The sequence below is a fragment of the Pseudochaenichthys georgianus genome, chromosome 14 (assembly GCF_902827115.2).
Source record: "Pseudochaenichthys georgianus chromosome 14, fPseGeo1.2, whole genome shotgun sequence".
NCBI classification, from domain to species: domain Eukaryota; kingdom Metazoa; phylum Chordata; class Actinopteri; order Perciformes; family Channichthyidae; genus Pseudochaenichthys; species Pseudochaenichthys georgianus.
In genome coordinates, this window is record NC_047516.1 from 30,023,853 (window position 1) to 30,047,571 (window position 23,719).

The 23,719-nt window shown below is 39.0% G+C and overlaps 1 protein-coding gene across 1 annotated transcript; it reads right to left on the reverse strand.

The window, feature by feature from the left end:
* Positions 1-10,629: 10,629 nt before the first annotated feature.
* On the reverse strand, positions 10,630-20,819 carry pcdh1g32 (protocadherin 1 gamma 32). The gene is made up of 5 exons (XM_034099453.2): positions 20,708-20,819; positions 16,612-19,094; positions 11,483-11,550; positions 11,264-11,376; positions 10,630-10,959 (listed from the first exon to the last, which is right to left on the reverse strand). The coding sequence occupies exons 1-5, from the start codon at positions 20,817-20,819 to the stop codon at positions 10,685-10,687; spliced, it is 3,051 nt and encodes a 1,016-aa protein (XP_033955344.2). The 3' UTR covers positions 10,630-10,684.
* Positions 20,820-23,719: the final 2,900 nt, after the last annotated feature.

A 23,719-nucleotide genomic window follows, 5' to 3' on the forward strand; every position in this document is an offset into this window, starting at 1 on the left:
ACTGAGATTAAGGGGGGGGGGGGGGGGGACATATAAAAGGCTTTTTGAATTCACAAAAATAAAAAGTAGATATTTTCATATAAAAAACATTTCACGTTGACTTACCATAACAATGCTGCACATGTATTATTGTATTTTATTATTTTGAGTTATTTGCATTAATATACTGTTCATAGTTTATTTGTATATCCGTGAACACTCATCTCTTTCGACTCCACCTCGAGCGATATAATTACTAATAAAGAACTGCTAAAAGAGCAATTATATACTAATAAAGGACTGGCTTATCTATAGCCAGTTGAGTAGCACTTGAAATGTTTGGCTCTATGAAACCTGATGTACTTATATGATTCTGTTTTCTTCAAGGTTGTGTCTTCCTGGTCGAATGTACTTATTGTAAGTCGCTTTGGATAAAAGCATCAGCTAAATGCAATGTAATATCCAGATTTCATGTAAATCATTTTTTTTAAATAGTTTTTTATAATAGTTTATTTAATTTTTTGGTTGTTTTTCTTACTTTTTCTCTTCTTTAACTGGGTTTATGTGCACCATGTATACCATGGCAAATTCCATTATGTGTAAACCTACTTGGGAATAAACCTGTTTCTGACTCTTAATATACATACATACAGTTGTTGGATTGGATTAGATAACATGATCATGTATCATTTCAAATATATTATATAAGGAACTATTGTCTTACTTGATATAGTCAAGGAAAAACATAATTATAAATTATTCATCATCACCCCTAAACCATTGGAGGATCAATACAATCAATGTATTTAAAAATTGCAGACAGCATGTGATTTAAAAAATAAAAAGTAGGAAGGATGCATTAAGGACCTCAGTCATTCCCCTTCCCTTTCTTTTTAACATCTCTCTATGCTGCTGAGTGCAACAAAGATACATTAATAATGTTTTTTCAGCACACAGACTGGGGGTGACAATGAAAGTTTCTTTATAATGATCTTTGAGTGGAAGTTATTGAAGTTGTTGATAGTGTGGCCCTGCACCTGGATGATTAAGACACAAATAGCATGCATGTCCATATCTTTATTATTGTTTAAATTAATCACACCCCCATACAGGTCTTATTTTACATGTGATACATTCTGATAACGATAGAGAAACATAGAAAAGCATGGCAAGCTTAAGCTTAAGATTTCACTAATCATGATTTGAGGTGAGCTCATGTCTTTTCAGGATGATGACCTGTGAACATTCTCCAGATGTCTGTTTTTATGGTGAAAAATCTCCCACTCTGTACAAAAAAATACTGCAATTGATATATCCAGAATGAACTTTGAACGTACCAATCAAAATAATAATAATCAGATAATAAAGAAACATTAAGGTTTTTCTTGATCAATATATATGAAGACATGTAACATGCACTTCAAGTTGTGTTTGCATCTCTTAGCTACAATCTTGCAGGCACCTGCCCCCAAAAATAATCAAGTAGATTTAAAACCTTTTACAATACAATGAATAGTAATTATACAACGTTTTCCTTTTAAAGGTTCAATGATCAAAGGTTGTATTTGCATATGCACAGCTACAGTGTAGATATGGCAATGAACATCTTAAGTCCCAGGCTCCTCCAACAATGCAACATAAATATATATAAGATATAAAACAAATCCAATAAACAATACAAAAAGAGTATAAATAAAATAGAACAAGAGAACTGTTGCATGACTAATGTGTAAGTAATGCAGGAGAAGTTAACTATATACATAAAAAATATAATGTACAAATTAAAAGTCACATAGAGTGACATACTGGTAAGCCTTGCATTGGGGCGTTCTGACCATTTAACATGCACTTTATGACCCCTGATATTATTATTTTTAGCATTTCACTAACTAAATGGATTATAAACTGACATGATGGGCAGTAACATGAGGATGGTCCTAGTATTCCTTTCCTCTAGCTCCATCTGGTGAAAATATACAGGATTACATGAGGATTTGGACTTCACCTATCTCACGCAAAGAGCTTTATTTTATTTATGTTACTTGAATGCATTTCAAATGTTAATTTGTATCTACTTTACCTATTTACAGGATTAATATTGGCCCTGTTTATTGTGTCTATTCAAAATAGTGTATGTATCTTTCTCCTCTATCCAAACTTACATCACTTCAGTCAGCCGGTATTGCATCAACTTAGGTGCATCATGTCAGGACCATGTAACTTGCTTTGGTAAAAGTGTCTTAGTGGCCAAACCCTGAGGTAAAAACGACAAAGGAAGACTGTAGATACAATAACTAGAGGAGACAACCCAGATGAAATGGGCACTTAAATGCCCTCTCCAAACTGTTATCCATTATGGATAATAACCCCTCCCACCCTCTCCACCAGCAGCTGGACAGACAGCGGAGCTCCTTCTCCAACAGACTGTCACAGAGAGAGGTACAGGAAAACATTCCAGCAAACTGCCATAACCCTGTACAACAAATCACCTCTGGCTGCCGGAGAACTCACAGCTCCATAGGTCCTTATGTTGCTTTGATAACTGGACATTTTTACACTCAAAATTCATAATTTGTCTATATGTATATTGTGTATTCACACTGTACATTGATATTTAATTTTTTAATTAATTAATATTTGACAGACAGTCTTCTGATATAAAAATGTATATCTTCCACTGTATTTGATTTACTTTTAAGGGCTGTTTTTTATTTTCTATTTTGATTGTTTCTACTTTATGTTTGTGTCTGTTTTTGTACTTCTTTTTCACATTGTGTGCAATGCCTTGTTTACATGCTGCTGCAAAGAGAACATTTCCCAAATTGGGATCAATAAAGTCTATCTTATTTTATCATAAATAAAAACAACATGCATTGAGCATTGAATATAGCCAGGTTTATTTTATTCACATAAACAGTAACAGTGACATGTTTTACACGAAGGTATCTCATGGCATCACTTCTAAAATGTATTGAAGATGAATACTTACATAAAGACAAATATTTATTGAATTAAACGTTTTTTTAAACTTTATTTAAAAAATATTGAAGGACGCAATACCTAATGCTTATTTCTGAAAAATGTAGGAGAAATCTACAGACGCCAATAAGATAAGATAAGATAGTACTTTATTGATCCCAATTTGGGAAATGTTTGTGTTGCAGCAGCATAAAAAGACATGTCATTGTACAATACAAATTAAAAGAATATTAAACTGAATATATAAATGTGTAGTCAAATAAACACCTACGAGTGTATTTTGGAGTTAGGGTTTTAAATAGCTCAAACCAGTGCATGAAAAACAATGTTCTTGCCTGAAGTGCCTTAACCCTTGTATGGTATTCGGGTCTGTGGGACCCATTTTCATTTTTTAGCTAAAGACAAATGATGTGACAAATAATTGTTTCAAACCCACACTCAGTGGCCTTGGCTAATTTTCTGTGAAGAACATATATCAGAACACATTTTCAATGACCACCCACTGTACCCCCCCCCCCCCCCCCCTACACATTTATATTGCATACAGGATGTTCGGGTCACTGGCTAACAAAAGTGTGGACATTGTAGGTCCTGTGCACCTGTGTGTGTGCGTGTGTTTGTCTGTGTGTGTGTGTGTGTGTGTGTGTGTGTGTGTGTGTTGGCGTGTGTTTGTTAGTGTGTATGTGTGAGACTTTTGTGTTTCTGCCCCTGCCATTCCCTGCCATACCTGGCCAAGGTTGCAACATTGTTGATAAATTCAAGCACGGACACCTGTCTGCTCTCACATTCCCGCATTAGGTTTTGCGGGAACCAATCTTTATTTTTTTCACACTCTATCCAAGCTGCAAATTTGGGGCAAGACACAATAAATAAAGCTTCGCCAGTGTGGGTCCTTATCACAACTGATCAAGATGGCCAAACGATTCTCTGCTCAGAGGGCCTTGCAAATGATTTTGGAAGGGAGAGAACCATTTGATGATGATGTAGAGCAGGGGTGCCCACACTTTTTCAGCTTGGGAGCTAATTTTAAAATGACCACGCCCAAAGGATTTACCTACAGGGTGAGCATTTCTGAGAATTCTGAGTCCGACAGTGACTTTGAAGAAGAGGATGGGATTGAGCATCAGCTAGCTAAAAAAGTCGAGCCACAGGTCCAGCCGGTCAGCGGGCAAAAAAACGAGTAGCACTTTAATTCATTAATGTGATATAACAAATGTAACAGGGCCAATATTAACCATGTTGTTTATATTGCTTATAATTGAGATGAAGTAAACATCTGTTGAGTATTTTAACATACAATATTTGATTGTGTTGAATTGAAGCCCAAAAAGGCAGCGGGTCCACCAGACCCACAAACAGTGGCTGGCTGAGTAACAAAAATATGAACACCACACAAGGGTTAAATACTAAATCTGAAACACAATCAAGTCATATTAAGTTGGCACAGCCCAAAATATCAACATTTAAGGTTTTCTTTATTGAAGTATGACCATAGACTGTATAAAGAGTGTGACCCTGTGGTTCACACGTATACGTCTAAGATGCAAATTCATATAAATACTTCATATGTACAGCTACAATCTTGTTTTATTGATTATAGTGAGAATACAAACCTGGTAAGACCCCTACAGCATCCCAATGCTAACATGTAAAACATGTAGTGTGATGAATACATATTAATGAGCAAAAATGTCATTTTAAGCATTTCTGATCACCTTAACATTTAAGATTTCGGTATACAATTATCCACATATGAATCACTTTATTTGGGGTTTGTTTTGTGCAGATCGTGTTTGAAAAGCTGCTTTGGGATTGTGTAATAATGCTGCTTGTGGCCTCCTGTGTTTTTATATTGCTTTGTTGTTGTCTGCTTTTTAGATTTATTTGCAGGTCTATCATCCTGCCTTATTATGTATTAATGTCCGTGTCATATAACACTGTACACACTGTGAAGACCACTGAGACAAATGTAACATTTGTGATATTGGGCTATATAAATAAACATTGATTGATTGATTGATTGATTGATTGATTGATTGATTGATTGATTGATTGATTGATTGATTGATAATGCTTTTGTTGTCCTTTCACAGTCATATATCTCCAGGGGCCATTCTCGCCCAGTTGCTAATTAAAGCAGGAATATAATGGTGACGGCCAAACTAGGTGTTACATACTGTTTATACAAGCAATGCCTCCTGCCAACAATCGAATGGTGTGTAGCAGGGCAGAGACGAGGATAACTCAGAGCTCCTGGCAAACATCAGGCATGAACATAGCAATTTGATTTGGTCTTGAATTTACTGTGCATGCCATAAATGCATAGTTTCTGCGTTTTAAATTATAAACAAGCCATATTCCGACACTTTTTTGCAAATCTATTCAAATGTATTCAAATGTATCAATCCAAGGGCAATACAAGAGACATATTATTTAAGACCAAAGTGGCAATGAAATTCCTTCAAATATAAAAAAAGGCATCTGTGAGGTTAAGGCCCCCTCTAGTGGAGAAAAAGGGAACTGCTCTTATCTGCTAGAGTTTTGGAAGCTGAAGCTTTGTTTCTGCTTATTACATGTGGGACATATTATGCCTGCTAAGCCTTGGCTTGGGTGTCTGTAATTATTGGCAGGATATAGTGGTGGGCCTATCTGGATTTGTGTTTTAATCTCTTAGTCACCTCTAAATGGCGGGGATGAATATTCATTTTTTTTATCTCCAAGGTGTTATCCTTTTGAAGTCTTATCTCCATTGTGAATTTAAAGCTCAAACATTTTATTTCCTGCATTCGGGTGATTTTCTTATTCATAGTGGAATAGAATTAGTTTGTGGAAAGAGAAACTAAATTCAGGGAGCAGCGGACAATTACAATTATATAATGAAATGTAATGCATTATACATTACTGTATTGTTTTTAAGTAAGCATTCTTATGTAAATCTACTTTTCTTGATTAATGTAATGCATGCTGAGTCAGCAAATATGTAGGCATTATTTATTCTTCCCGCAACTTTGGTGTCTTTTGAAGGTTACACTTTAAAACAGGCATGCAGCACTGATTGACTATTCAGTTTTAAATAATGGTATTGGAATTCAATACATCCTATTATACATATTGTATTCAAGATAACTGCGTATTGACAAACATTTCTGCCCATTAAAAACATATCCAAATAAATACATGTGTTCTCTCAGAAGTCGTGAATGGAATCACTATTTTGTGGGGAAACAAATCGTAAATTAAATAAATTGAAGCAATAATTAAGCAATACTAGAATCATTTATTTGTAACCTTATACCAATTGCAGATATGTTGTGTGGTCGTCTGTAGCGTAGCAAAACAATGAAATGATATACATAGTATATACATAGCGAGGGGATGTGTTTTCCATCTTTTATACTACGTATTTTATTGAATAATATCTCTTGTAGCCTTGCTGGAGAGAGTTCAAAATAAATGTGAAACTGGCCCTTTGCCCCCAGCTTTTAGAAGCAGTTGGAGCAGCTCTGCTCAGGCAGTGAGGCCCGGCCCAGGATTAACCCCCAGGTCTGCATTAGCTCAGTGAGAGCCCATGGATCTTTCGGTATTATCTCCAGAGCAGTAATTGAAACCCCAGGTTTACTGACCAAAATGTCAAGAGAAAAGGTTAAATGACACAACGTTCAAAAGCTGCTCCTACTTCTTCCAATCCTCCGGACTAAGCCTGATTTCTTGCCTGCACCTTCTAGATTTAGTGGGACTGGCTGGGATCACCACACCTGACTGCATCTCGGCAGGACACTTTGGAAAAAATTGTTTCAATTTTCCAGTGGGGTTGACAGTTTGTTTTACAAGAAATATGACTCCATGGTTCACACAACTGTCCTCTCTGGGCCCAAATCTTAATGTCAGCATATCGGCACAACATGACTGAATTGTTAAAGGCATTGTTCAGAGGCAACATGCAAGGCCGGTGCAGGCAAAATGAGCTTTTATTCTTAAGGCCCCTTTGAAGACCACCAGCTAATCGTGCTCTTGACACGTTTCATTCCACACTTCTATAGTTGGTGTTTAATGTAATTGACACAGAAAAATCCTCAATTCAGCTTTTGAGGGGGACTGAGGAAAATCCTTCATGTCTGCAACTTGAATTGCTTTGTTTTTGATTGATTGATTTATTCATATTGAAATTACTACTAGGTTCATTTAGCAGTTATTTCAGAACCACACAGAAAAGACCTGTCTGTGCTGCCCCGGAACGCCTCGTTGGAGATTTCTCTTTTTCTTCCTGGGTACAGTGACCTGACCATACCCAAATGGACCAATCCGTAGAGCTCCTCACACACACACACACACACACACACACACACACACACACACACACACACACACACACACACACACACACACACACACACACACACACACACACACACACACACACACACACACACACACACACACACACACACACACACACACACACACACACACACACACACACACACACACACACACACACACACACACACACACACACACACACACACACACACACACACACACACACACACACACACACACACACACACACACACACACACACACACACACACACACACACACGCCAACACGGCACCCAGACCCCACGCAGCATTCTCATCTGTTTGTCATTACTGGTGTCCTTTTCTGGTTGCTAACAAACGCCATTGTAAATTACATAAACACTGATGTTCCGCTGTAACGGTGGTGGACTCATCAGAACAGAGTGGGCGAGCTGACCAATCAGAGCACAGTGGGCTCATAGGGAGGGGGGGGGGGGGCGGAGCTCCAACAAGGCGTGTAGGACAGAGAGTGAATACACATACTATACAGAGATTCTGAATGAGAAACCAATGTGAGTTTGGAACATTGAACAATGTCAATCTATTCTAGTAGACCTCAACAATGGACTTATGATCAGTAGAAATGGCAATGTCACGGGACCTTTAACTGGAACATACCAACTGCCCAGGTAAGTATAGGGATGGCTTAATAAAAAGCAAAACCCAAATCACACAGTATAACATACAATGAATACAAGATCTCTCAGCTGCCAACTATGTCTGCCAACCTACCAATGAGCACATTACATTTATAATATATTGTAGTGATCACTTATTAATACATAATTCACTCATGGAACTACAGGTTGGGGGTATTGTTCCCCACGGACACTTATGCTTACTGTACCTCCGGGGTATATATGTGTCCTCCATCCTTTCTCTTTCTCTTCTCTACTCGGACTGCAAGCCAGCAACATGTGCTTTTTTGCTCCTCAATAAAGTTACCTTTTGCACCTTCGATGCAGCGCCTCCGACTCCTATCTCTCGGCACTACAATATAATAATATTATAAGTCATTCACTGCAGAATTGTCACATTTGTCTCTTCATGTTGACAGCGCCCAGCCCCTCCCTGCTAAAGACTTAATGAGACACATCTGTTGGCACTTCACTTGATCTGAGCTGAGACTGATCCACACACACATCCAGGCAAAGCAAAAGGAACCCTATAAACCTGTAATACAAACGTATCATGTGTAACATACATGTTGGATGTATCAATACAAATAAATAATGAATCAAGGAGACACAGATACATCGTCTTATTTTGGGAAAAAGGGCCTAATCGGAGGTATTCAGAGTTATTGCAGGAAAGTTATTGTTTCATTACGTTTTAATGTTGTTTTTTAGAAAAATGTTGTTTATACTATAGCCACTTTCGGCCAACCACACGTAATTGTTGGCACAGTTAATTATGCAACTCATTTTTGAACACATGTAGTACAAGGTCCCTCACCTGTCTTTTTTCAAGTTAGGGGTCCTTGGCAAGAAAATAATGAAGACATTCAAGTTCCCCAAGCCAAGGGAAGGAATGCAACATGAAAAAAGTACAGAGTTGAAGTCAGATTTATTGATATGAATATATACATAGACTAAATACAGATTGATGTGTCCTACTAAGCATAACTGTGTAATGCTTAGCAGATACACACATCACACAAAATGATAAATACAAATCTGGATGCACATAACAGTGACTGAAAAGCAATTGAGTGTCATCAGACATTTGGTGTGTGTTACTTGCAGTAGCACAACACCCTTGTTATTGCCATTCTTAGTGCAGCTGCGGTGCAATTCCTTGTAAAGAAATCCTTCACTGAAACATAATGGACACATAACATGTTTCAACTTATCCAATGTCATTATTCTGAAATCAGATGCATTTGCCATTGGATCTCTTCTCTACTGTATCGCTTTTAACCCTTTCTATGGCGCTCATGTCTAATGCAATATACTTATACATGTTATAATCTGCTCAGACATGTAGAACTGTTGGTTATAAGCACTCATAAATATGAATAATCCTTTCAAACACATTTTAAGTTGAGGTTTTATGGTCACTTAAGACACTTATGGTCAAGTGTCATTTTTATGTAATTATTATGTTTCTATCATAATTCTGAAAGTTGTAATTCCTTTTTTACACCGTTATAATGCATTATAATGTGATGAAAAGGGTGGCGCAGTGGTCTGTGCGTTTGATCATCAGATCAAGGGGGCGTTGGGGAACTCCAGTTCAAAACCCGCTCCCGCCCCACTGCGTCAGGCCGTTGTGTCCTTGGACACTTCACCCGAATTTGCTCCTGTGGGTATTGTCCACAGTAGATGACCATTACATGTATGATCTGTATGTGTAATGTGTATTTGTAAAGCGCTTTGAGAGTCATTGATAAAGCGCTATAATAAATATAAGGATTATTATTATTATGAAAAGTTGCATAAAAGTGGATAGATAGCAGTGTTATACATTTTGTATTTCCCAATGTAAAGGCATATATAATACATTACAAACTGGTTAGAAGTCACTATAAGTGATAATTGTTTGCTTTACTAAAATATATACACATATATATATATATACACATATATATATATATATATAAATTACATCTAAAATGGCAGTGAGTGACCAGCAAAAGAAAGCATCGATACTGCTACTTCACCTTTTAAGTCATTTTACAATGCTTTATAATGGGTAATGGTTATTGGTTCAATGCCTTTTAATATTAATGAGTGCTTATAATTATTTATAACTGCGCATTGCCTTTGCCATCTGTTTGCAGCGCTTGTGCCTGGGCTGCATTCACACTCAATAGACCTGAACAAATGACCCGTCACTAACGTAATGCAGCATGATTGGATGCAAGACGTTGAACCTATACAGCTGTAACTGTGGCACTGCTTCGTCATACAACCAAAATATATGAAAAGAAAAAGAAAACTGGCAAAGTTATGAATTTAAATCTCACATCTTAAATGTGATAGCTTTAAGTAGAAACGTTTCCTTTAAAAGGCTATACACTTTTAAAACACGGCGTGTAAAGGTATGTTGTTGTCTACATAAAAGTGATTGATACATACCCTTTTTGAATTTACTGTAAGCTTTTTTGATTAGACTTTATAAAGTCATCCCTTGTTCCCAACATGACTAGAAATATACTTCATTTATACTTTATTATAGTATTTACAAAAATAAAAATATACATGTGGTATTAAATTCCACTTGAAAAAGGACACGCATGTCTGTCAGGCCTCCAGAGAAACTGTTCAACTGGAGAAGAGATTTATTATTAGAAATGGAACTAATAAATGGCATATCTTTATATATATATACACATAAGTACATACTGTACAATACAGTAGAGTTCATTTGAAGATGTCATTACTCACGATGAGACTATCATCGATGTCAAAAGCTTGTTCATAGTTTGAGATGAATCTCTTTTTCTTCCCAAAGGTAGAGAAGGTGTTGTAGACATCCAGCTCTCCTCTGGAAGCCAGCTTCAGAGTGCTGTAGTCGGACGTGGAGCCGGGTATGTACACGTTGTGCTGGTAGTCTGCCGCTTCAGAACTCGGCTGAGTGTACTTCGGAGTCCATGAGTAGTGAGGGAGTGTCCCCTCCTGGAGAGATATCTTGCAGTCTGTAAAACATGCGCATAAATTACAGTTTGTATCGGGAGATTATTTCTGCAAAGAGCTCCTATTTACATACTCAATTTAAATAAGGTGGTTTTAAAAAAGGCATCTTCTTAATTTCAGTCTTTTTGGCAAAAAAGAAGGAATCTTCTTAAAAGTAATCCTCGTGTTGATGCATTTAAATCCCCCCTGGTATTATCTATTCAGTTTACCATTTTATATTTCAGACTAAATCCTCAGGAACAGACACAGGGAGAAGAACCCCCCCCCCCTTTCCTGTGAATGACAATGAGCCAAAACGGCACCTACCATTCATATGGCTTCCCCAGGTCCAATACTGTGGAGCCACAGAACAGGAAAACCCATGGGCATCGTATTTCTGTTGACGGGTAAGAGTTCCCTCCATATTTGCTGAACTATACCTTGGGAGAAAATAAGAAAGTATAAGTATAGGCGTGTGTGTGTGTGTGTGTGTGTGTGTGTGTGTGTGTGTGCGTGTGTGTGTACTGGCTCGACTAATGCATTCACCTCTTGTATGCCAAGTTGCGTTGGTTCTTGGTCAAGGTCCAGTCGTTGGTAATACTTGCATACTTAAGCTGGAGAGTTGGAACACAAACAACAATTAGTGATCAGCTCAAGAAGAACAAGAGCACTGCGTTATTGTCCAGATGCAGTCATGTAGATATTGGCAAGGTAAAAGTGTCAGATACATAAGATAAAATGATCAGAGATATTTAATTGTAATAACAGTTATCATATTTGTGCCCGCAAATGGAATAGTATTCCCATGACTGAAATTATTGTCTGGGTACACAAGCCAAAATATGGCTTTTTAATAATTTCATTTCATTTTTATTTGTCCCGCTCATGGTACGCAAAACCAAATGTACAACAATTGCCACAAAACATGACTCCACCATTGAGCGAAAAGGAGCAGGGAGAAGAATAACATCTTATGTGACCTGCCCCTTTCTAAAAAAAACAAATAAATACAAATAGATGGTCTGCCCCTCATTATAATAATAATAATTTTTTTTTTTTTTTTTTTTCACAGCCAAACATAACAGTATCTTAGGATACTAAGAGAAACACACAAAAAAAATACTTATTTCCCACTTGACGGTTAATGGAAAGAAACAAAACAACACCAAAACATCACATGTATAAGGAAAAGAAAAGTGCAACACCCTCATCTGAGTCCTACTGGAGAAGAAGGTGGAAAGTGACGCATGATGATAATAACAACAATAACAATGGCAATGGGACCCGCAAATACAGAGGAGACATCACATCAAATACATCAAAAACATGAAGGACCAGAGTACATAGACTTATTCACATTCTGCTTCATATCGTCCCATATTTCTTAATTTATACAACTTCTTTAACTGAAAAATACATATACAATTATTTAGATCCTTGTGTTGAGAATTCTACAATTGTACACCAACTACCGAAATACATATTTGTTTAAGAGTAGTCCTTGCATATGGATGCTTAACATTTAATTTCCTTCCGTGGTCTTCCTTGTTTGATCTAAAAACAAACAACTGTTGTAAAAATGCTGGTAACATTCTGCTTTTTGCATTACTGATAATGTCTGCAGCTCAGCTATGTCTTTGAGTTTCAAGAGTCCTGACTTAAAACACAGTCTGTTGGTGTGTTCTCTTGAGTCAGCTTTATGCATTATTCTTACTGCCCTTTTCTGTAATATTGACAATGGCTTTATGTTGCTCATATACGTGTTGCCCCACACTTCTATACAATAAATGAAAACTGGCAAAATGAGTGAACAGTACAATGCCTTGTAATCTAGCAAATACTTTGCCTTGTTTAGAACAGAAATATTCCTAGACACTTTGGTTTTAACATGTGCTATGTGTGATTTCCATGTCAGATTTTCATCCAGTGTCACACCTAAGAATCGAAATTCAGAAACCCTTTCAATAAAAACTCCATCAATGGACAGTGAAATGTTTTCATCTTTTTTCTATTAGCGAAAACCATGAACTTCGTTTTATTCAAATTTAGGGTTAACTTATTTTCATCAAACCATCTTTTAAGTTTGACCATTTCATGTCCAATACACTTTGCTAACATGTTTAAATCATCTCCTGAACTAAATACATTTGTGTCGTCTGCAAACAACACAAATTGCAATAATGTTGACGTTTCACATATGTCATTGATGTACAAAATAAAAAGTTTAGGCCCTAAAACCGAGCCCTGCGGGACACCACATTCTATGTTCATACACACCGATGTACTACCAGCAAATTCTACATATTGTTGTCTGTTATCTAAATAACTTTTCAACCAATCTAGAACTACTCCTCTCACTCCGTATCTATGTAATTTCGAAATTAATAGGTAATGGTCTATGGTGTCAAATGCCTTTTTTAAGTCAATAAATACACCTATTGTGTATTTCTTTCTTTCTATAGCTGTTGTAATTTATTCTGTTATTTTCATTAAAGCTAAAGCTGTAGATCGATTTTTCCTAAATCCATACTGACTCTCACTCAATAACTCTAACACATTTTTGGACAAACAATTTCTCAAGGACCTTTGAAAATGGTGAAAGCAAGGACACTGGTCTGTAGTTGGTAAATTGGCTTTTGTCCCCTGTTTTAAAATGTGGGATAACTTTAGCTATTTTCATGCTATCTGGGAAAATACCTGTCTGAAATGAAAGATTAAAGATGTAGCTTAGCGGTTTAATTATGCAGTCAATAGTCGTTTTCACTATTGGCATGTTGATCCCATCACGATCTGTCGAAGTCTTATTTTTGCATTTGTCTACAATGGATCTCATTTCAATTTCGTTTATCTCTCCCAGAAACATTGACTGCAACACTTTACTTCCCCCAATTCCGCCATCCTCTTTTTGCCCATCGTGTTGTTTTGGAATAGTCTTTGCAAGATTAGGTCTGACATTTACAAAAAAAGAGTTGAATTCATGTACCACTTCATTCATGTTTTTTACAAACTTATTGTTGTCATCAATGAAGTGACTGGGCAGGCCAGTGGATACAGATTTATTTCCAATAACATTATTTAAGATTTTCCATGTGCCCTTGATATCATTTTTCTTTTCTTTTAACATATTATTATAATATTCTCTTTTTGCTTGTCTCATTATAACTGTCAACGTATTTGTATATGCCTTGTATTGCTTTTGAATTGCCTTTGTCCTACATTTTATGAAGTCTTTATAAAGGTTATTTTTCTTCTTGCAAGCATTTTGTAAGCCCTTGGTTATCCAAGGCTTTTGATGATAAGTACCTTTATATGTACGGAGTACAGTGGGACAATGTTTGTCATACAGTGATATGTAGATTTTTAGGAAGGACTCATATGCAGCATTTGCATCTTCTACATAAACCCCTCTCCACTCTTCCTTTAAGAGGTCACTCCTAAATGTGTCTTTTGCTTCATCAGTCCTTACCCTGACATATCTACTGCGAGTCTCTTCCTTCTTTTTCTTTAATTGCCAATCATATGCTACAAATACAGGTAAATGGTCGCTTATGTCATTTATTATTAGCCCACTCTTAGCACTGTTTTCCATGACATTTGTAAAGATATTGTCGATCAATGTTGCACAAGTTGATGTTATTCTACTGGGCTTAGTGATTAGGGGATAAAGCCCCCTGCTGTACAAAGCATCCAGGAAATCAGAAGTTGTGTTGTGTTTAGATACATTTAGAAGATCGATGTTAAAATCCCCACAAATAATCTTTTATTTTCATTTAGGCCATCTATTAATACTCCTAAACTATCTTTAAAAAGCTCTACATTTGATCCTGGTGCTCTATATGCACAAGTCACAACAACATTTCTCTTCCTTTCCATTTCAATTTCTATAGTTATGCGTTCCATTAAATCATCAGTCACAATTGACATTTTTTCAACCACTGTGCATTTTAGGACGCTGTCGGAGCCACACCCCCTCCTCTCTTATTGGTTCTGTTGATATGGTGTAGCACGTAACCCTCAATTTGGAAATCAGTGACTTCGTCTTTATTTAGCCAAGTCTCCGATATGGCAATTACTTTGAATTTACTTTTAAATGTATGTAGGTATTCAGTGATCTTATTAAAGTTTGCATATACATGTAATAATCAATCTGGTATGCAGTTTTTCTTTATAAATCATTATATTTTATGGAAAAGAACATTGCCGTCTTTAGATGAAAAGAGTACTAGCGTTTTTCCAATGTTTTAAAACTCCTGACTTTGACTATTGAAAAAAAGTGTTTTTTTTTTTAAGTGATCTAAATATATCAATGTGTTATTGTGGACAAAGTATATATCCAAACCAGGTTTTAAGACTTTAGACCAATCACAACACATGTTGTGGCATTTTCCATTCCATTATAAATAAAGTTGTTGGGTGCAAATGCGTTTAGTCCAGAAGGAAATTCTCAATTCATGTTTTTGTGAAATAATTCAAAAAACTTGAAAACTTGAATTTCCTCTTTTATAAGACCATTAAGCAAATTAGAATATCACACTACATCTGCACATTACATTAAAAGCTCTCCGGTGCAACATTTTAATGAGGGGAGAAGGTGCCCCATCTCCTAAAAATAGCTAAATGATTTGATTACTAATCTGCTTAATGTGAGGATTAGTGGTTGGTTACACTGAGGTGAGCACAAACACTGCAGCAGTCATATCTGGGATACAAATGTACAATTACATTACCCACGCAACACCTTTTTAGTTTGCAACACAAACATTGACACTGTAACCTTCCCAGATTGCATAGTGTCTGGTCTCAACATGAAACCTGATGTACTAGGATTCTGTTTTCTTCAAGTTTGTATTTTGTTGGTCGAACGCACTTATTGTAAGTCGCTTTGGATACAAGCGTCAGCTAAATGCAATGTAATGTAATGTAACATGTGTTGGTTGGAACTACTTTGTCCAACATGCAGAATGTTAACAAACTGTGGTTGAAGAAGTTTTTAATATAATGTCATTAATACATTTTATATTCACAGATTAAATAGCGTTTAACAGTTTAACACCCCTTTTACAAAACCATTTTTGAAATATATTTGAATTAAAAAAAGATTGGCTTAGATGAAAGCCCAGTGGCGATCTGTTCATCTGTCATACTGATCATAAAATCAATAACTTTGTTGTTATTAGCATCTGGTTAGCTAGCTATGCTAACGGATAGGAAACTAAATTGCACACATCTTGTGTCCATATATTTCTGTTTGGGTGGTCATGACTCATGCCACAATCGTGCACATGCATGAGCGAGTCATGGGTAAGATATCTGGATTAAGAGGTTGCTTTTCTTTGCACAGCATGAAAGAAAGGCCAAATGAATGGGCTGTGATTTTAGTATTTTTAAGCAGAGGTCAATAATTTGTACGGCCCTCGGAGGATGTTGAAAAAATTGAAATGGCCCTTGAGAGGAAAAAGGTTCCCCACCCCTGGTTTAGAGCGTCCCTATAGTGGCAAATGCATGTTGACATTTGCCCCTGACTCAACCTTTCTGTCATTTCTAATTCATGTGAGACAACAGGATGAGTAAGTGTATAACGTTTTGGGGAAAGTATAATTATTAAAGTGAAGGATAAGAGAAACAACTCCTCTGTTATTTGGATTTTCACGCGTCGGTATATGTCCGTGTATTACCTCGTTTGGGGACGCTGCTCTGTTGTTGGCCAGCTCTTTACGGTCCACTGCGCTCCAGCCAGAGGTGAGGTAATCCGTGCTCTTGGCGTTATTCTGCTGAACTGACATCACCGGGCTACAGGGCTTCAGGAACATGAAGTCACTTTTGGACGACTCCGGAGTCAGACACATTTTATAGCAGTAGACCTGAGGGAGAGCTCCATTGCCGTTTGCCTCTGCGCACCCGGGTGCTCCTGCGGGCATCCGGACATTCAGATTGGTCTTTTTGAACACATCTTCCGTGGTGGAGGAATCTGAGCTGGAGCAGCAGCAGCAGCAGCAGCAGCTGATGGAGGGGAAGCTTGACTCCCTGCTGGACGCTCTTCCCTTCAGCCTGCGCACTGACACCAGGATGATGATAGCCACCAGAAATGTGAAGGAGATTGCGCCCAGAGACACGATTAAGTACAGGCTGAAGTTAGGGCTGTGATGCGGGCTTAGTGACAGGTCACCCAAATCGGGCTGCGAATCTGGCAGGCTGTCAACCACTGACAGGATGATGGAAACAGTGGCCGAGAGGGGCGGCTGACCATTGTCCTTCACGAGAATGACCAATCTGTGGCTCGAGGGGTCTTTCTCCACCAACTGGCGAATTGTCCTGATCTCGCCTGTGTACAGAGCCACGCTGAACAAGCTCGGGTCTGTTGCTTGGAGCATCTGGTAAAAGAGACGCGAGTTTTGACCCTCGTCTGCGTCCACGGCGCTGATTTTGGAGACAAGGTAACCTGCGTCAGCTGACTTGGGCACTGCTGCTGTTGGCGCGGAGCTGTTTTGCACAACCGGTGACACAATCACAGGTGCATTGTCGTTTTGGTCCAGGATAAAGATGTTCACTGTCACGTTGTTGCTCAGAGGCGGGAACCCTGCGTCCTGAGCTTGAATTGTGATGTGAAAGTTTTTAAGTTGTTCGTGGTCAAAGGACCGCAGTGCGTAAATGTTCCCGTTGTCCGAGTTGATGGACACGTAGGTGGACACGTGCATTCCCCGTATGTCCCCCTCCAGGATAGAGTAGGAGAGGTACGCGTTTTGGCCAGAATCTGGATCCAGTGCAGTCACCGAGCATATGGATGCACCCGGCGCGTTATTCTCAGTCAGGTACACAGTGTAGGACGGCTGTTTGAAGAGAGGCGCGTTATCATTCACATCAGACACTTGGACAAGGATAGTTTTCCTGGTGAATAAAGGAGGGGAGCCCATGTCTCGCGCTGTTAGTGTGATGTTATACTCAGCCATCGCCTCTCTGTCCAGAAAATCAGAAGTTACTAATGTGTAGTAGTTCTTAAAGGAGGAGTGGAGCTGGAATGGCACGTGATGTGGGATCTCACAGTCCACATTCCCGTTTTCACCTGAGTCTTTATCCATCACGCTGATGACAGCTATCACAGTCCCCGGGGGGGCGTCCTCCTGCACAGGTGTGGACACTGATGTCAAGATCACTTCCGGGAGGTTGTCATTTGTATCCAACACGTTCACCAGCACTTTACAGTGCACTGCCACAGCGGAGGGGCCTTTATCTTTAGCCTGAACATAGATTTCATGCATCCTGGCCTTTTCATAGTCTATCACTCCTTTCACTTTGATTTCCCCCGTGCGCGAGTCCACGCTGAAGAGCTGGCGCACCTTGATGGGCGCATGGCCACTGAACGAGTAGGTGATGTCAGCGTTGGGGCCCTCATCTAAATCTGACGCGTTGAGTTTTATGACTACGGTGCCTTTAGGTGCGTTTTCCACCAGCCTCACTCTGTAAAAGGACTGGTCAAACACAGGCGCGTTATCGTTTGCATCCAAAACGGTGATATCAATTTGCGCAGTGCCAGATCTCTCCGGCGTGCCTCCATCCACCGCCGTCAGGACCATCTGATGCGCACTTTGCTGCTCTCTGTCCAGCGGGCTCTGCAGGACGAGCTCCGCAAATTTGCTGCCATCACTGCGCGTCTGTATATCCAAAAGGAAATGCTCGTTGACACTCAGCAAATATGTGCGCAGGGAGTTGGATCCCACGTCTAAATCCTGTGCGCTCTCAAGTGGGAAACGGGATCCTGGCGTAGCAGACTCTGAGATGTCCAGATTAAACTCGGTCCATGGGAAACTAGGGGAGTTGTCGTTCACATCCACAATCTCCATCTCCACCCTGTACAGCTCCAAGGGGTTTTCAATGACCACCTGCAAGTGGAAAGAACAGGACAAACTCTGCTCGCAGAGTTCCTCGCGGTCAATTCTCTCATTGACGAATAAAACTCCATTTTCCAAATTCACCTCCACATATTGCTTCTTGGAACCGGAGACTATCCGGAATCTGCGCGCAGAGAGCCTGTCCAAATCCAAGCCCAGGTCCTCTGCGATGTTGCCAACAAAAGCTCCATGCTCCAGTTCCTCAGGGATGGAGTAGCGAATCTGTCCCCGGACTGCATCCAAGAAACAAGTGCACAACGCAAATAGGCAAACTGTATGCCATCTCCAAAACAGTCTTTTCTTTGCCCCTTGTGTGTCCATCTGGATGAAACAATGCACCTTACACTAAGAACTGCTTACAGAATGATTCAGGCAGAATTGTGCAACATAGAGTCTGGTAAAAACTTGACAGTGGTGGAACAGCGACTGTCTGCCTGAGAGAAAAGAGAGGAGAGAAAGGGGGGCGTGCAAGGGCTACTAGCCTATCTCTCCCAGATTAGTGCGCGTTTCGTGTGTCTCTGTGTGTGTGCGTGTTTATTATTGGCCCTACTGTTCCAATAGAAGGGAACCGACATCTGCTGGGATAATCTGTCCTGCCTATAGCCCGGTCGAATCCATGTCACAGTCTCTAGGCTCTGACCGCGGGTCAAACGCACTTGATTCAATTTCTTACAGGAGTGTTTCATCATTTCTCAACTGGGGTTCAGCATAATCGGACATAAACACATCATATTCACGCATGACTTATAATTAAAGTTATTTAATTTAATCAGTTTATTTGAAATGTTTCACTAATTGAGGTATCATTAGCACAGGATAAAGAACAATTAATACATTGTCCTATGGGATATGGGATAAAAGGATTTTGTTGGAAACCTTTCAATCAACTCATATTCAGATATAAACAATCGTATTCACTTTAAATTGATTTTAAAAAAATGACACTTTTAATTCAACTTAATTAAATGAATCAGTTTATTTGAAATGTTTCACTAATTGAGGTATTATTGTTACAGCACAGGATAGGGAACATGTCATAAACTGTCCTTTTAGAGATTTGTAATTAAAGGACTTTTTTAGAAACCTTTCAATCAACTTTTTAGCATCTGTTTCTGTGGAAGGTGTGAACATCCTTTAATACTTGTTTATGTTATTAGAGGAAATGGTAATATCAGTGGAACCTTAATCAAATCAGTGTAACAGAGAGGATGCAGCAGCTTAAAGCAGCTTTAAAGGTCCTGCTAAATGAAAAAGAGAATGATAGCAATCCTTTAGAAAAACACAGGGACTGCATTGCAGCATTTCCTATAAAAAAAGAGAAGTGCATATTTTATTATAGAAGCAGTAACTTTAAATGTAAAAGACTATAAGTATTAAGAGGGCTGTTACTGACTCTATGTATAGCACGGGTATGAAGCGTTCAAATTGTGAAATTGTCCTCAGGAGGCAGCTCAAACTCCCAGACATCATCACTGCCCTGGCAAGGATTGCTCATGTTTAAAACAGATTTTTCATCATATTTCAGCACATAAATACTCAAATGGAGTATCTGTTTACCATCCACCTCAATGCGTGCTCCAACCGTTTGCTCTGAAAAAAAGAAACCCAGTTTCCCCTGTTTAAAAGCTGAAAACACAATCTGTCTGCTGGAATGAAGCCGCAGCAGATGGTGAGGTTTTCCACGGGCTCATGCTCTTTTTAATTAATGGAATGGAGATTAGAGGGCATTTTCCCTGGATCATTAGTGAACAGAGGAATTAAGACATTTTGTGAGGAATAATCCCAAGGCTATCCATGTGATGCACATGTGGTTTTCTCTCAGTGGTCATACTGACCTGCTTTTCACGGCCCTAAGTGCATGGCATCACTTACGCACTGCAGAAACTAAGTAGCTGGGATAAGGGGACGCAACCACCACATTTAGGGATCAAACATACAAAAGAGATTATCTCTCTGTCACTCGTCCCCCTCTCCCTCTCTTGCACACATACACACATTGACAACCCCCCATCTGTGTCTCTCTCCCTCCCTCATCCTCTCACTCAAGGGTAAAAGTAGAGTATCAATCCCTTTGTCTTTAACTACTTTCCACTTTTAAAACTGAAGGATTAGAGTAGGTTAGCCTATATTCTGCAGCTTTTAACACTTAAGCGGTTTTAGTTATGTTTCCGCCCTAATGGTAGCATGTCTGACGTCTGACATGTTCTGAGTGCTCCTAATTATTTTTGCGTTTTATTTAACCTCTCGTGAAACACTGCAGATGCTCTGCACCACCTGGTATGGAGAGCCGACAGCGAACTGACAGCGATGACTTCTCACATGATTGACTGCTGCGTTAATGAGAGAAATTCTAGCATCTACTCTCTTTTGTGCTGCCATATAAAAACGGCTTATATGTGTGCTAGATAAAGGGGAGACACCCCAGGTAAACTAGGTAACAATCTAGGCCTATTCATATCATCATAAAACCCCCATCCATCAAGGCAATTCTTTTTCAGTTTTTTGAATGTATAAATATGTGCTCGTTTGCATACATTTCAAGAACAGAAATCTCCGCTGGCCAATAGGAGCAAATGTGTTACAATGCCTCAAAACAATTTCATCAGGAGGAAAGTGCTTCAGTTTAAAAAACAGTTCAAATAGAAAAACACAAATGTGCAAAAACACACGAAAGAAGCTCGAAAAAACAACGGAAACAGGGACACTAAAAGGGGATGCACACGGCCGGGACCTGATATCAAGTTGGCCAACTGTCACTTTCATGGAAACCTACCTTAAATGTGCGTTTTATTGGGTTATTTAAAACATGTGATCACATGATACAGCATTGCATACCTGCGATAGGCTAGATAACTAACATAGGTAACACTCATTTGAAATATACTGACAACATACTTACAATTATGAAACAGTGACAGTTGGCCAACTTTATAATCCCTGAACGTCAACAAGCACTCAGTCCCAGCTGTGTGCATCACTTTATAGTGTCCCCGTTACAGTTGTGTTTTGAGCTTCCTGCAGCGTTATGTGTTTGCAGCGGTTCGTTTATGCAGCGCTTTCAGAAAAGGAAGCAAATGTTGCGTGAAGTTGTTGAATGTTTTCTAAATAATGCACAAGCATTGCCAAGTAGGTGAAGATGTTCTTCATTTGCATGTTTTTTGCCCATAAATGTTTTCATATTCACAAATGATGCTATGAATGATAGATACACACACCCCTTTGTAAAAGTCTTCAGAACATAGATATTAATTAAACTTAGATGTTTTATATATGCTAGTGCGACTGAAATGGAGATATGTGTATAAGAAGAAAAAGCTTATTTTACGACAACTGCCTTTAAAGACACTACTGGTGATTATGGTGAACATTTAACACAAACATGACACTTCCCCATACAGTTGATTACTTACTTTAAAGGTCCCATGTCATGGCCATTTCTACTGATCATAATTCCATTGTTGAGGTCTACTAGAATAGATTTAGACTGTGCAATCTTCCAAACTCACATTGGTTTCGCATACAGCATCTCTGTAAAGTATGTGTATTCCCTCTCTCCACTAAACGGCTCGTTGCAGCTCTTGCCCCCCCTTCCCTGTGAGCCCAGTGTGCTCCGATTGGTCGGGACCAGTCGGGACGTTGTGAATCGCGCTAAGCTCCGTGGAGGTGTGATTTCCTTGTTTAGCGATACACAGCGAAACACAGCCAAACTCACCCTGAGCACACACAAAGTCACAGCCGAAGTAAAAACAATAAGTGTGGCTTGATATTGAGTAAGAAAAAGGTTGATAAACGCTGTGAGAATGGGTCTGCAGAGAGAATTTCGCCGCGATCCCAACTGTCTGTTATCAGCCTGCAGCCAGGGAGGAGAAATCAGCTGAGCTGCCTGCACTGAGTGTGTGAGGAAGTCCGTGGATTCGTCAATTTGGACCAATCAGCGGGGGCTTAACGTAACGTCTCCGCGGACGTAACGTAACGGCTCCACGGATTGGTCCATTTCGTTCCGGGGATGACATGACATCATGATGTACCCGGAAGAATCAAATGGACAGTGACGTATCTCCAACGAGGCGTTTTGGGGAGGTATTTTCTGTGTTAGAGTTTTACTCGCTACATGGTGTACTTTGAGGGTTTTGACTCTGCAGACCATTTACATGCATAAAAACCTTCACAACACACAAGGGGACGGGCAATAACCGGAAAAGCATGACATGTCACCTTTAAGGTAATTCTAGTTTTCTGCAATTGTTTGTTTAAACATGTATATACATTATCTTTCTGATACAACCAACAGCAACGGCTTGATGTCCTTCTAATATTTGAAATAAACAAACAACATGTCTGCTCTTCTTTCTTTTGAGTATTGGAATCATCCTCTGCCAACACCCAATGGTTAAGGTCTTACTGAGTTCAAATGGTGGGAGTGGACCTTTGGAATGTAAAGAAAAAGAAGCAAAATAAATGACTTGGATATATTGGCATCTCTGCAGTATGGAACACAGATTTCAAAAAGCTATACTCAGGTTATTGATTGGAAGAGATTACACCACGTAATTACAATCAGCAATTGATACAGTACAAAATGATACACATTATCTGTCAACCAGGAAATGCTGTCAGCTGAGGATGTTCCCAGGCCCAATATGCCTTCTGTGCAACCAATGACTATTGGTACAAATGTACACATGTTTTTGGAATGCTCTGCATTTAAACAGGAGACAAGTGATTGAAATATTATCTGAGATCATTGGAGTTCAGATACCATCCAAACATTGATTGCTGAACAAGGTTTTTTCTCTAAATGTATAAAACAATCAGAAAAGGGGGCTTTTTGCTGGCTTAACTGCAAACAACAAAAATCCTCTTAACACGTTGGAAACCCAAATCAATGGATATCTTC